This window comes from Heptranchias perlo, chromosome 40 (assembly GCF_035084215.1).
Source record: "Heptranchias perlo isolate sHepPer1 chromosome 40, sHepPer1.hap1, whole genome shotgun sequence".
Classification (NCBI taxonomy): domain Eukaryota; kingdom Metazoa; phylum Chordata; class Chondrichthyes; order Hexanchiformes; family Hexanchidae; genus Heptranchias; species Heptranchias perlo.
The window spans coordinates 2,986,628-3,001,896 of record NC_090364.1 but is presented as its reverse complement, the minus strand read 5'-3'; the positions used below and the strand labels follow the sequence as shown (position 1 = coordinate 3,001,896).

Sequence of the window (15,269 nt, the reverse complement as noted above, 5' to 3'; positions counted from 1 at the left end):
TGTGAGGTAATGCACTTAGGGAGGGCAAACAGTAAAAGAGAATACGCAGTAAACGGGAATATATCGAGAGGGGTAGAGGAAGTGAGAGACCTTGGAGTGCATGTGCACAGGTCCCTGAAGGTGGCAGTACAGGTAGATAAGGTTGTGAAGAAGGCATACGGAATGCTCTCCGTTATTAGCCGAGTTATAGAATACAAAAGCAGGGATGTAATGATGGAACTGTATAAAACGTTGGTAAGGCCACGGCTGGAGCATTGTGCGCAGTTCTGGTCACCACATTACAGGAAAGATGTAATTGCTCTGGAGAGAGTGCAGAGAAGATTTACAAGAATGTTGGCAGGGCTTGAAAATTGCAGCTACGAGGAGAGATTGGATAGGCTGGGGTTGTTTTCCTTGGAGCAGAGGAGGCTGAGGGGAGACTTGATCGAGGTGTACAAAATTATGAGGGGCCCAGATAGAGTAGACAGGAAGTACCTGTTTTCCCCTAGCGGAGAGTTCAAGAACTAGAGGACATAGATTTAAGCTGATTGGCGGAAGGATTAGAGGGGACATGAGGAAAAACTTTTTTACCCAGAGGGTGGTGGGTGTATGGAATTCGCTGCCCGAATTGGTGGTAGAGGCAGGGACCCTCAACTCTTTTTAAAAGTACCTGGACCTGCACCTAAAGTGCTGTAAGCTGCAGGGCTACGGACCGAGTGCTGGAAGGTGGGATTAGAATGGGCACCTGGTTATTCTTGGAGCCGGCATGGACATGATGGGCCGAATGGCCCCCTTCTGTGCTGTTTCTTTTCTATGGTTCTATGGCTGTACCTGCCTCCACACTTCCTTTCCTCCTACAATCTATGTCAGCCGTGGCTCAGTGGGCGGCTCTCTCGTCCCTGTAAGGTCATGGGTTCAAGTCCCACTCTAGAAACTTGAGCACATAATCCAGGCCGACACTCCCCAGTGCCAGTACTGAGGGAGTGCTGCACTGTTGGAGGTGCCGTCTTTCGGACGAGACGTTAAATCGAGGCCCCGTCTGCCCTCTCAGGTAGACATAAAAGATCCCATGGCACTACTCGAAGAAAAGCAGGGGAGTTCTCTCCCAGTGTCCTGGGGCCAATATTTATCCCTCGACCAACATCACTAAAAACAGATGATCTGGTCATTAATTTCATTGCTGTTTGTGTGAGCTTGCTGTGTGCAAATTGGCTGCCACATTTCCCTTCCCTACATTACAAAAGTGACTACGCTTCAAAGCACTTCATTGGCTGCAAAGCGCTTTGGGACGTCCTGAGGTCGTGAAAGGCGCTATATAAATGCAAGTTCTTTCTTCTCTTTTTACAACCTGAGCGCTCCGTCCTGATTTACCTCGTCAGATCTCCCGCTGTTTTGGTCCTTGAGCTTCAAACCCTGGGCGAAGATGAGCTGGAGTCGGAGACAACAGTGACTCTGTGATTCAACCCGGGGGGGGGGGGGGGAGGGGCGGGGGGAGGGGGGGTGGTGAGAGTGAGTCAACTGGGGCAAAGAAACAAAGTCCAGAGGAATAATCGATACAATAAAGACAAGACAAACACCCGTGACTGTGGTGGATTGGTCCCAGGTCTCACACGGCCGAGATCAGCAACTCAGTGATTGGTAGGAATCAGGCCCCTGCCTTAGCATAGTTATATAGAATTACATCGAATGTACAGTATGGAATCAGGCCATTCGGCCCAACTGGTTCCGCACGAGCCTCCTCCCACCTACTCCATCCAACCCTATCAGCACACCCTTCTATTCCCTTCTCCCTCTTGTACTTATCGAGCTTCCCCTTAAAGGCACCACACGGCCCCTACTCACCCCTACAAATGGGCATCCCAAGGTACGCTTAATGTTCCTCCATTTACTTTTCAGGTTCAATGGTCTCTCTCTGCCTCAGTACTACCATCCCGAGAAGGACGATGAAACCCCTTTCATCTGCTCTCTGTCCGGAGACAATGGCATTATGGGATGTCACGAGATCCCGGCCCTGAGGGACGAAGGCCACGACTGCTGCCTGGACAAAGACGATTATTACTACTACGCAGCTCTTGGACAGGAGCTCAACGTTACCGGGGGCTGCGTTAACTGGAACCGTTATTACACCGTGTGCCAGACCGGCAACAAGAACCCGCATAAAGGCGCCATTAACTTCGACAACATTGTCTACGCCTGGATCGTGATATTTCAGGTAACTTGGGGCACGACGAGTGGCCAGTTACATTAGTGAACCTCCAGAGTGACTTCCCTCTGTTAGAGCTCTCCGTTGATATTCCATATTGCTAGTTATATTGTTGTTAATGCTTGTCCAAAATTACACATCCTAAACTTTTCTTCAATTCTTTACTGAAATTATAATATCCGGTGGCTTAATATTCAACCCATGCATCTTTGGTGTTATAGGTAGATTTATGTCACTTCATTCAAATTAGATAAGATTTCTTTCAGAAAATAACATTTTGGGATTCAGTATGTGAGTAATTTGAGGCGTGACGTGTGGTGAGTGTAACGTGCTCGGGAGGAACAGGTGACTTTGGAGCCATGGTTCCCAAAGCTCTCCACCACTGGGGGTTTCCCTCGCCTCATGTCTGGGTCTGTTGGAGACTCATTGATAGAGATTGATTGTTATAATTAGTTAACAACTCCATTATCGTCATATCACGTGAACACCAGGATGGTAGAAGGCGAACCAGATGGACCTTAGTCTTTTCTCCCCTCGCGATTCCTGTATACCAAAACCACGCAAAATGGAAGGTTAGTATTAAGGAATGGAATACTTTACACAGCTTCCTTGCTTTTGTACTCTGTGCCTCTATTTATAAAGCCCAGGATCCCGTATGCTTTTCTTTTGAAGCAGCCTTAACAACTTGACCTGCCGCCTTCAAAGATTTGTGTACATGAACCCCCCGATCACTCTCTGTTCCCGCCTCTTCTAAAATTATACCATTTAGTTAGCGCCTGTGAGAGTCTCTCCAGAATATTCTCTCCCCACTGCGACTGTGCGACAGTTGCAATCAGGTGAAAATGAGAGGGATGGAAGAGCTTGGTACTGCCTTGCTGTGGGGGAGATGTTGCCAGATGTTAATAGTGCTCTGATTTTCTCTTGGCAGGTTATTACCCTGGAAGGCTGGGTTGAAATCATGTACTATGTGATGGATGCACATTCCTTCTACAATTTCATTTATTTCATCTTGCTGATCATAGTAAGTATCTCAACAAAGTAAATCTCTTGCTGTGGCACTGTGTGTGTTTTTTAGAGTCATTTTTGCTCTCATTCCCTCTCATTGCTTCTTCCTCCCTCGCCTGCGGTTAATCGGAAATTCCTCTGGGATGGAGGGAGAAAGTTCCTTTGACATAATAATCACAGAAGCGATATCGGACAAAATTTGACACCGAGCCGCATAAGGACAGGTAACCAATAGCTTGGTCAAAGAGGTAGGTTTTAAGGAGCGTCTTTAAGGAGGAGAGAGAGGCGGAGAGTTTTAGGGAAGGAATTACAGAGCTCAGGGCCCAGGCAGCTGAAGGCACGGCCGCCAATGGTGGAGGGAAGAGAGTGGGGGGATGGACAAGAGGCCAGAGTTGGAGGAGCGCAGAGATCTCGGAGGGTTGTAGGGCTGGGGGAGGTTACAGAGATGGGGAGGGATTTGAACACGTGGATGACAATTTTAAATTTGAGGCGTTGGATGAGATGCTAACCTGAGGCCTCAAGTAGATGTAATAGATCCCATGGTGCAATATGAGGCTAAGCGGTGAGCTCCCCCAGTGTCCTGGGCGACTTTCCTCTCTGAACCAATAATACTATAGAAACAGATTGTCTGGTCATCTACCTTATTGGCTGTATATGGGATCTTGCTGTGTGGAAATGTACTGTGATGTTCCCTACATTACAATACTTCGAAAGCAGTTGACTGAAGGTGGAACATTCTGGGATGTTCTGAGGACGTCAATGATAAGTTCGACTTGACCGGGGTGGTGCGGGGTTAGGGTGGAGGGAGGGGGGTCGTGGGGTTTTTTGAATACTTGTGAAGACTGCAGGAAGTTTGAAACAGTGTCATCACTCTGTACCTTCCAAAGCAAAAGGCAAAAAAATGGAAATAAAATAAGTAAAAGAATAACAATCAGATGGAATAATCAGATTGCTGATGACTGACTGTGTTGTCAGAGCAACCCTCGACATCCCATCATTCCCTACCCCGTGCCTTTCATTCAATCCAGATTTTATCATTAGTGTCATTTTTCTGTTCTAGAAAGTTCTCTTTTATTTCACTGGTACTTTTTTTTCTGTTCAAAGCCGAACTTGCTCAGGCATTTTGCTAGAATTTGTATGAGAGAGGCAAATTTAAAAACTGGACCAATTAATTTTTTGACGTTGGAACACAACTCTATGAATGAGAGGATTGGATAGTTGTAAACAATTTTACAACACCAAGTTATAGTCCAGCAATTTTATTTTAAATTCACAAGCTTTCGGAGGCTTCCTCCTTCCTCAGGAAGCCCCCGAAAGCTTGTGAATTTAAAATAAAATTGTTGGACTATAACTTGGTGTTGTAAAATTGTTTATAATTGTCAACCCCAGTCCATCACCAGCATCTCCACATCAGGATTGGATAGGGTAGACCCTGAGATACTATTTCCTGTGGTGGGAGAATCAAGAACGAGGGGGACACAATCTTCAAATTAGAGCCTGGCCGTTGAGGAGGGAAATCAGGGAGCACTTTTTCCACACAAAAGGGTTGTGGAAATCTGGAACTTTCTCCCCCGAAAGGCTGTGGATGCTGGGGGACAATTTAATCCTTTTACTCCCACTGAGCCCATTGGGAAGCTATGTTCAGGAGTCACTCCAGCTATTGTCAGCCTCTGTTACACGTAGTTGCACAGTGTGTACAAACACACACTCTCTCTCAGCCTCCTCACCGAAATTCCCAACACTCACTTATGAACAGTTTCTATTCTTGGGTAAGTGCATAACTTTTCAATCTCACCATTATTTGGACGGTGACAGCTTATTTGCTGAAAGGTGTTGCCTCAGCTGACAGGTTCAGTTCACACTCTGTACAAGCTAATAATTCTGTGCAGCTCGTGTAGGTCTCTGTGTCAGCTCCTGGAATTGCAGCTTACGCTGGCAACTGGGTGCGTTCTTTACCAGATTTAGGTCATTCACAACCGCGGAGGGTTCCAAGAGAGAGTTGACTGGCTGCAGGTAGTTCTGGACAGCAGTTTCTCAGCTTTCTGTTCAGGGTTAGAATGGCTACCTCTTTCATTTTGCTATTAGCTGGTAAGCTTTTTTTTAATTCATTCTCGGGATGTGGACGAGGCCGGCATTTATTGCCCATCCCTAGTTGCCCCTTGAGAAGGTGGAGGTGGGCCTTCTTCTTGAACCGCTGCAGAGTGTGTGGTGAAGGTTCTCCCACAGTGCTGTTAGGTCGGGATTTTGACCCAGCGACGATGAAGGAACGGCCGATATATTTCCAAATCGGGATGGTGTGTGACTTGGAGGGGAACGTGTAGGTGGTGGTGTTCCCATGGACCTGCTGCCCTTGTCCTTCTAGGTGGTGGAGGTCGTGGGTTTGGGAGGTGCTGTCGAAGAAGCCTTGGCGAGTTGCTGCAGTGCATCCTGTGGATGGTACACACTGCAGCCACGGTGCGTCAGTGATGGAGGGATTGGATGTCTGAGTGTCCAACCCCTCTCTCTCCCTCCATTGCAAATCTCGTCTCTTGCTATTTTATTGATACTATCCTGGTGGGTGCTGCTCTGAACGTTCCTCTCTCACTCTTGCTCAAAGTCAAACTCCCTGTCCGACACACACTTTCTCCTCCCTGTATCCTCACTGTGTTGAAATCAAGGCTCATTGCACCATCTCCGACTCTAGCTCATTCTTTCCTCAGGTCTGAACATTGTAGAACACCTCATCTTTCTCAGTCTTCCCTTCCTTCAACAATCTACGGGCTGTTAAAACCCAAGCTTGGCGTCACTTGATCATTACCTCCTTATTAACAGTGTCTTCTCTCCTGCTTTTTGCAGACTTGGTTATGCCTCCCACATAAGGGTTGCCAACCCTCCAGGGTTGTCCTGGAGTCTCCAGGAATTGAAGAGTAATCTCCAGGACACTGTTACGAGCAAAAACCCAGGAGAAAAATCGTAGGGGCAATAAACAAAATTGTGTTTTATTTTCATTTTCTGTTTTTAATTATGATGGGAGAGATGGGGGAAAAGAGGGCTGTTTCACTTACAGTCAAGGTTAGTCCAATCGGGCAACAAAGAGTCTGTCCCCTTTCCAGTTGACCATGGGGAGGCAGTGTCACCAGGGGGATGGACCAATGGCGGGAGTGTGGGGGTGGTTCGAGGCGGGAGGTCATGTGATGAAACCTCCAGGAACATGGCCAACTAGAGTTGGCAACCCAACTCCCACAGTAGGCCTTGGGCCTTCAACTAGGTTTCCCTGTGCGACAAAAAACAAAAAAATGGGCTCATTTGCTTCGAGTTACTTACATTGGTTATAGGCAGCAACAACTTATTTGTAATAAAAAGAGAAGATGCTGGAAAACACTCGGCAGGTCAGGCAGCATCTGTGGGGAGAGAAACAGAGTTAACGTTTCAGGTCGATGACCTTTCTTCAGATCCAGAAAAGTAAGAGATCTAACAGTTTATAAGCAAGTACAGAGACCGGGGGGAAAGGCCGGGGGGGGGGGCCAGGGAGGGGCGGAGGAAAGAACAACGGGGAAAGTCTGTGATAGGGTGGAGGGCAGGAGTGATTAAATGACAAGAGGGATGATGGTGCGAGGCAAAAAGGGGGTGATAATGAAAGATGTAAAGGAGCATAAGATGGCTCCAGCGGAGCTGTAAATGGCAACAAGCAGCACCATTACCAGCACCTGCTGTCCGAGAAAATGGGAGCAGTGATTATGATCTGAAGTTGCTGGACTCAAAGTTGAAGCCAGGTGGCTGTAAAGTGCCTGATCGAAAGATGATTCAGATGAAGCAGATTCAAGAGTAACTTCCAAAAGGGAATTGGATAAATACCTGAAGGGGAAAAATCTGCAGGGCTATGGAGAGAGAACAGAGCTCTTTCAAAGACCTTGCACAGGCAAGATGGGCTGAATGGCCTCCTTCTGTGCTGTATGTTTCCACGAGATGCTTTTCCCTCAGGCCTGCGTTGTCGGAGCCGGAGAGAGTTGCTGAGAGAAACCTACGTAAAGCTCCCTCTCCTTTTCTTCCTTAGGTAGGCTCGTTCTTCATGATCAACCTGTGCCTGGTTGTCATAGCGACGCAGTTCTCGGAGACGAAGCAGCGGGAGCACCAGCTGATGCAGGAGCAGCGCGCCCTGTACCTCTCGTCCAGCACGGTGGGCAGCTTTGCCGAGCCGGGCGACTGCTACGAGGCGATCTTCCAGTACGTGTGCCACATCCTGCGCAAGGCCAAGCGGCGCACTGTGGGCCTCTACGCCAGCCTCCACCATAAGCGAGGAGCTTCCAATCTTGGCATCTGCGAGAAGGAGTGCGGTAGGTAATCAGGGGTCAGGGGGGCAAAGGTCAGGAAGAAAGGCCTTGCATTCATATGGCACCTTTCACCAGCTTTACAGCCAATGAAATCCTTTTTGAAGTGTAGTCACTGTTGTAATGTAGGTAACATGGCAGCCAATTTGCGCACAGCAAGATCCCACAAGCAGCAATGTGATAAACGACCAGGTAATCTATTAATGATGTTGCTGGAGGGATAAACATTGGCCAGGACAATGGGGGAGAACTCCCCCCGCTCTCCTTTGAAATAGTGGCCGTGGGATCTTTCACACCCACCTGAGAGGGCAGACGGGGCCTCGGTTTAATGTCTCACCAGAGAGACGGCACCTCCGACAGTGCAGCACTCCCTCAGTACTGGCACTGGGAGTGTCGGCCTGGATTTTGTGCTCAGGCCTCTAGAGTGGGACGTGAACCCACGACCTCTCTGACTCAGAGGCGAGAGTGCTGCCCACCGAGCCACGGCTGACATTTAGTGCCACATGAACGGGCACATTGCGGACAAATCTCTAGGCCACAGCATGGAGCTGTCTGCCTGATGGGAAAGGATAAACGTCCTTGTTTCAGCAAATAAGTCAAGCGTTGATTGCCTTTTTCCAGTGATGCCTTTTACAAATAACAGACCACAGAATATTTATGAAGTGTGACAGAAATATTTTCAGGCAACGAAACACTTGTGTACAAATGGGTTTGATCATCAGTCAGGGTTCTGATTGCTACACATTCAATTGTTACAAGTTTAGCCAAGTGCTAAGTGTTTGGGTTGAATGATATTAGTATATAATGTGTTATTGTGTTTGTGTCGAACACCTCAATCAAAATAGCAGGCTGAATTCATATAAATTTGCTCCTGTGCGATTTCAAATCGGACGTGTTTTTTTTTTATTGAGAAATCAGAGTAAAGAGAGCAGAGGCCCAAAAGAGAGAGCTCAAACTCAACCAGGAAGTGGTGACACCAAGTTTAGCTTTCGACAGCCTGCCGATTGTAGGACGAAGGGCAGAGTGAGGGAGATAGAGAGCCGCACAGAGAGGTTTGAGGAGGCCTGAGGAGACATTCTTTCACGCAGCGAGTTGTTCTGATCTGGAATGCGCTGCCTGAAAGGGCGTTGGAAGCAGATTCAATAATAACTTTCAAAAGAGAATTGGATAAATACTTGAAGGGGAAAAATTTGCAGGGCTATGGGGAAAGAGCAGGGGGAGTGGGACTAATTGGAGAGCTCTTTCAAAGAGCCGGCACAGGCACGATGGGCTGAATGGCCTCCTCCTGTGCTGTGTGATTCTATGATTCTAAAGTGTTACAAGAACGTAACGAGTGAATTTCCTCACTTCTCTGCCGCCAAAACTAACGAACTTTCGCTAAAGTTAGGAGACAAAGTCCGAGGAAACTCACCCCATAAAAGATTGGACTTGCACTTATATATTTTTAATGATGTGGAGATGCCGGTGATGGACTGGGGTGGACAAATGTAAGGAATCTTACAACACCAGGTTATAGTCCAACAAATTTATTTTAAAATCACAAGCTTTCGGAGATTATCCCCTTCGTCAGGTGAAGGAGATAATCTCCGAAAGCTTGTGATTTTAAAATAAATTTGTTGGACTATAACCTGGTGTTGTAAGATTCCTTACATTATATATTTTTATACACAGTGCCTCATCACATCCCCAAATTGCTTCACACACAACGAATAATCTTTGAAACTCAGTCACTGTTGTGTCGTCAGCTCATCTCAACTCCCCTCCCAGCATCGGCTGTATCTTGAACCCCAGGGGGATTTGCCTCTGCTCCCCTGGCTGACCAACCACACCAAACATTTCACATTCTCTGAGAACTGATGGTCCTCCTGATATCAATTTATTTTGAAGAACAGGGGAGTTCTCCCCAGTGTCCTGGGGCCAACATTTATCCCTCAACCAACTTCACTAGAAACAAATTATCTGGCCATTTATCACATTGCGGTTTGTGGGATCTTGCTGTGCGCAAATTGGCTGCCACGTTTCCCTACGTTACAACAATGACTACACTTCAAATGTACTTCATTGGCCGTAAAGCGCTTTGAGATGTTCTGTGGTCGTGAAAGGCGCTATAGAAATGCAAGTCTTTCTTTCTAATAATATAGCACTCCCTCAGTATTATGCCAAAGTGTCAAACTACATCACGTGCTCATGTGCTGGAATGGGGCATGAGCTGACAGCATTCTGACCAGTCCGAGAACGCCTCGATTTTAAAATTCTCATCCTTGTTTTTAAATCCCTCCGTGGCCCTCGCCCCCCTCCCTATCTCTGTAACCTCCTCCAGCCCCTACAACCCTCCGAGATCTCTGCGCTCCTCCAATTCTGGCCTCTTGCGCATCCCCGATCTCCATCGCTCCACCATTGGCGGCCGTGCCTTCAGCTGCCTCGGCCCTAAGCTCCGGAATTCCCTCCCTAAACCTCTCCGCCTCTCTCTCTTCCTCCTCCTTTAAGACGCTCCTTAAAACCTACCTCTTTGACCAAGCTTTTGGTCACCTGTCCTAATATCTCCAATCAAATTTTGTCTGATAATCGCTCCTGTGAAGCGCCTTGGGACGTTTTACGATGTCAAAGGCGCTATATAAATGCAAGTTGTTGTCTCCTTGTTTGGGGATTTGGGCATTGTTTAACCTGATAGTGGGAGGCTGGGAGAAAGAAATGATTAGAGATATTAGGACAGGTGACCAAAAGCTAGGTCAAAGAGGTAGGTTTTAAGGAGCGTCTTAAAGGAGGAGAGAGAGGCGGAGAGGTTTAGGGAGGGAATTCCAGAGCTTAGGGCCTAGTCAGCTGAAGGCACGGCTGCCAATGGTGGAGCGATGGAAATCGGGGATGGGCAAGAGGCCAGGATTGGAGGAGCGCAGAGATCTCGAAGGGTTGTAGGGCTGGAGGAGGTTACAGAGATAGGGAGGGGCGAGGCCATGGGGGGATTTGAAAACAAGGATGAGAATAATAATCTCTGTTGGGAGAACTCTAGGGACACAACAAATGGCCTCAACTCCAGGAATCAGTGAGGGTTCCTGCTCCTGATTGCTGGCCAGTAGTTATTTCTAAAAGTATGGGTTGGTGAGGACTGGATTGTACCTCAGTGTGATGTTCCCTCGCAACTGAGTAACTTGTTGGCCCCATCTTCTGGGATGACACATGAATTGCAGGGTGCTGGAGGGTGGTTGATGCCTATGAAACTGTACGTCATCATTGGAGAAGGGGAGAACATCAGCTCAGTGGGCAGCACTCTCACCTCTGAGTCAGAAGGTTGAGTGTTCGAGCCCCACTCCAGAGATTTGAGCCCATAATCTAGGCTGTCACTCCCAGTGCAGTACTGAGGGAGTGCTGCACTGTCAGAGGTGCCGTCTTTCGGATGAGATGTTAAACTGAGGCCCCGTCTGCCCTCTCAGGTGGATGTAAACGATCCCATGGCACTATTTTGAAGAAGAGCAGGGGAGGTTCTCCCCCGGTGTCCTGGGCCAATATTTATCCCTCAACCAACATCACTGAAACAGATTATCTGGTCATTATCTCATTGCTTTCTGTGTGCGAATTGGCTGCCGCGTTTCCGACATTACAACGGTGACGACACTTAAAAATTACTTAATTTACCGTTAAGCGCTTTGGGACGTCCTGAGATTGTGAAAGGCGCTATATAAATGCAAGTTCTTTCTTTTTCTTTTCTAAAAAAAGAGAGAATAAGAGAAAATAAAGTTGTTTTTGATTTGGCTTGACTTTAGATTTGGTTCCATCATCTAAGTCAGAGCTCTGATTCATCCTTGGGTTGGCTTGACTTTAATGTCTGTTCTCTCCAAGATAGTCTCCACTGTGCATTACTCTACCGATCGCCCTGCTTCACACCTGCTGTCTCTTTCTTTTCAGGGCACTACCACGTGACAGAGAATCTGGAGTTCACCCCACATGCCATCGTCCAGCCCATTGCCCTGATGTTGACCTCTGACCCAAACCACTGCCCGCAATGCAACAGCATCGAACAGACCCCAGCTGCCAAACCCTCGGACTGGGTTGACGCAGAGGCCGGGGAGGTGTGTGAGGCGGAAACAGATGCAGACGCAGTGCCAGAAACCAAGAGGAGCAGACGGAAGGAAGGGGACAAGAGCTGGTGCGTTGAATTGTGGAATGAGGCGCGTTGCAAGCTGACGAGTATAGTGGAGAGCAAGTACTTCAACCGGGGAATTATGATGGCAATCCTAGTCAACACCATTAGCATGGGGATCGAGCACCATGAGCAGGTACAACTTTAAGGACACTTCTTGCTAGGCTGCCGTTTAATTAAAATTTGAAATGATTCACTGAAATTACCAAGCCGTCGCCAGCTGTTCCTGTTAGTGAGATTGATGCAAATGAGCTGCAGGTGGGAGAGGAAAGTCTGACACCTGAGGAGAAGTCTCTCCTCAGATATGCTCTCTGAAAAAAGAAGGCAATTCTGAAGCTCAGGCCCGTGTTGGTGCTAACTCATGTGTGGAGAATGGAGACCGGAGTTTTTAAAACACTGAACTTCCGGCCCCATGCTTTTGCAATCGGGGAAACTGACTGAAGCAAGTATCTTGTCAATGTCTGAAGACATCGTACATACAGACATTACTGAGAGACGGAGAGACTGATTACCCCTTAGTACTGTTTGAAAGGATGTACGTTAAACTTTAGAAGGAAAGAAAGAAAGAACTTGCATTTATATAGCGCCTTTCACGACCTCAGGACGTCCCAAAGTGCTTAACAGCCAATTAGGTACTTTTTTGAAGTGTAGTCATTGTTGTAATGTAGGAAACGTGGCAGCTAATTTGCGCACAGCAAGATCCCACAGACAGCAATGTGATAAATGACCAGATCATTTTAATGATGTTGGTTAAGGGATAAATATTGACCCGGAGAACACCCCCTGCTCTTCTTCGAAATAGTGGGATCTTTTACGTCCACCTGCGAGGGCAGACGTCTGAGCTGAAAGACGCCACCTTGGACAATGCTCAGCACTCGCTCAGTTCTGGCAACGGGAGTGTCGGCCTAGAATTTGTGCTCAAGTCTCTGGCAGTGGGACTATGAACCTACGACCTTCTGACTCACAGCCGAGAGTGCTGCCCACTGAGCCTGTGCTGACACCCTCACTTTATCGAGAACCTTTGTGAACAATACATTCTCTGAAGGCCTTTGTTTCCTCTCTTCATGGTATGATGATCACGCAGGTTAAATGAAAACCACAGAGGTTCCCGGTAGGTAAATGAACATCATTGTTAGTGCTTACCTTTGGAGTCTCTGTCCCTTTTAAGCAATGATATGCTCGCTATTCTGCTCATGAGTCAGAACGATATATTTCAGCTTGTTTTCCTGTGAGTCATGCAGTGTGTGACTCCCCAATGAAAGGAAAATCATGTCCAAAAGTTCAGCTGGAGACAACCTCTCCTCTTGTGGGCAGAGCATGTTTTTTGAATTGGGAGGGAATTTGGAGCACTGCAGAGTTTCCGTAGGAATGTGTTTATTTGGGGATCAACTCACTCTTGGTTCTTTTTTTGCCTCTAACTTCCTCACATGACACCAGCTGTCAAGATGGCGGACGAGCAATCTGCTCCCAGACCTCTGCCAATGGAATGAGGGGTTTAAGGGTAAAAGTTCGAAAGGGCGGTCTTTACCCAAAGGGCACGAGAGTCAAGTAGGGTTACCAACTCTGGTTGGATGTATTCCTGGAGGTTTCATCACATGACCTCCTGCCTCCAATCACCCCACCCCCACACTACCGCCATTGGTCGCCCAAAACGTCCATCCTCGGAGGCCCCGCCTTCCCACGCGCATTGGATCGTGAACAGGCTCTTCATTACCCAATTGGATGATTCTTGACTGTCAGTCAAACAGCCCTTTTTCCCATCTCCAATATTTCTATAACTAATTAACAGAAATGCCCGACAACCCTCTGAGATCTCTGCGCTCCTCCAATTCTGGCCTTTTGCGTATCCCCGATTTTCATCGCTCCACCATTGGCGGCCGTGCCTTCAGCTGCCTCGACCATAAGCTCTGGAATTCCCTCCCTAAACCTCTCCGCCTCTCTCTCCTCCTTTAAGACGCTCCCTAAAACCTACCTCTTTGACCAAGCTTTTGGTCACCTGTCCCTAATATCTCCTTATATGGCTCGGTGTCAAATTCTGTTTGATAATCGCTCCCGTGAAGCGCCTTGGGCCATTTTACACCGTTAAAGACGCTATATAAATGCAAGTTGTTGGTGTTGGTAGGAGTAATATTTTCTAAGATCTATAGGCTCTGTGAGAGCATCAGTTTCTGATCTTGTGCAGGACTCAGCTCTGTAATAAAACTTACAGAAATGGCAATTTGTGCCTACGCTCACTGACAACAGGGGAAAGGGTAATTCCTTCCTGAGGGGATTAACACTTTCATCTCCCTGCTGTTGTTTATAGTTGCGTGTATATTCTCAACAAAGGGATTAACCCTTTCATCCTCCTAGCCTCAGCTATGCCCAGTTACCATACAGACAGTGACGGAGAGTTGGGTATCGATCATTTCACCCGAATGGGAAAAGGCTAAGCGTAAACGGGAAGAGACCGATTTAATCGGAAGAGGCCGGAGATTACTGTGGGTGATAATCGATGAATGATTTGCTCTTTGATTAAAATTCCTGTACTGGCCGTTTTAACGGAGGGCTGACCCATTTATTTGAAGTAGGTTGGAGCTTGTGTTGAACGAATGATCGAATGATATCACATGGATATGTTAAACACCTGTCCACAATCAGCACTAACACTTCAATCTAAGCAGCTTTGTGTTCCTCTGTAATTGAAAATGGTCAGTAACAACAACAACAACTTGCATTTATATAGCGCCTTTTACATAGTAAAACGTCCCAAGGTGCTTCACAGGAGCGATTATCAAACAAAATTTGATGCTGAGCCACTTAAGGAGATATTAGGACAGGTGACCAAAAGCTTGGTCAAAGAGGTAGGTTTTAGGGAGTGTATTAAAGGAAGAGAGAGAGAGAGGTAGAGAGGCCAGTAGGTTTGGGGAGGGAATTCCAGAGCTTAGGGTCTGGACAGCTGAAGGCACGGCCGCCAATGGAGGAGCAATGAAAATCGAGGATGCACAAGAGGCCAGAATTGGAGGAGAGCAGAGATCTCGGAGGGTTGTACGGTTGGAGGAGGTTACAGAGATAGGGAGGGGGCGAGGCCACGGAGGGATTTGAAAACAAGGATGAGAATTTTAAAATCGAGGTGTTGCTGGACCGGGAGCCAATGTAGGTCAATGAGCACAGGGGGTGATCGGTGAACGGGACTTAGTGCGAGTTAGGATATGAGTTTTGGATGAGCTGAAGCTTATGGAGGATGGAAGATGGGAGGCCGGCCAGGAGAGCGTTGGAATAGTCCAGTCTGGAGGTAACAAAGGCACGGATGAGGGTTTCAGCAGCAGATGAGCTGAGGCAGGGACGGAGACAGGCGATGTTACACAGTTGGAAGTAGGCAGTAAGTGGTGAGAGAGTGACTGTAATTAGGGAGAGGCTGGTGACAGGATACCTGTAGAATCTAGCAGGACCTATTCACGGTTGATAAAGTACTGAAACAGTTAATGAGTGATCGAATGGCTATCTTTAGACTTTCAATTTCAAAAGGTCACTCAGGACTTTGACATTTAAGGAGAATTTATTCTTATTTCCTTTAGTTTTTTATGCTCACTCTAGGCTATACACAGTCAATCGGTCGGTGAAAAGGAACAAAGAAATAAAAGCTGCTTTTTTTTTCCCT

General features: G+C 47.3%; 1 protein-coding gene across 1 annotated transcript in view; it reads left to right on the top strand.

Annotated features, from left to right (window-relative positions):
- Window positions 1-15,269, top strand: part of cacna1ia (calcium voltage-gated channel subunit alpha1 Ia) — a 141,125-nt gene that overhangs the window by 28,492 nt on the left and 97,364 nt on the right. Inside the window, exons 5-8 of the mRNA XM_067974165.1 lie at window positions 1,876-2,191; window positions 3,111-3,203; window positions 7,221-7,500; window positions 11,395-11,765. Coding sequence (XP_067830266.1) covers window positions 1,876-2,191; window positions 3,111-3,203; window positions 7,221-7,500; window positions 11,395-11,765 — 1,060 coding nt within the window. The remainder of the gene's footprint in view (window positions 1-1,875; window positions 2,192-3,110; window positions 3,204-7,220; window positions 7,501-11,394; window positions 11,766-15,269) is intronic.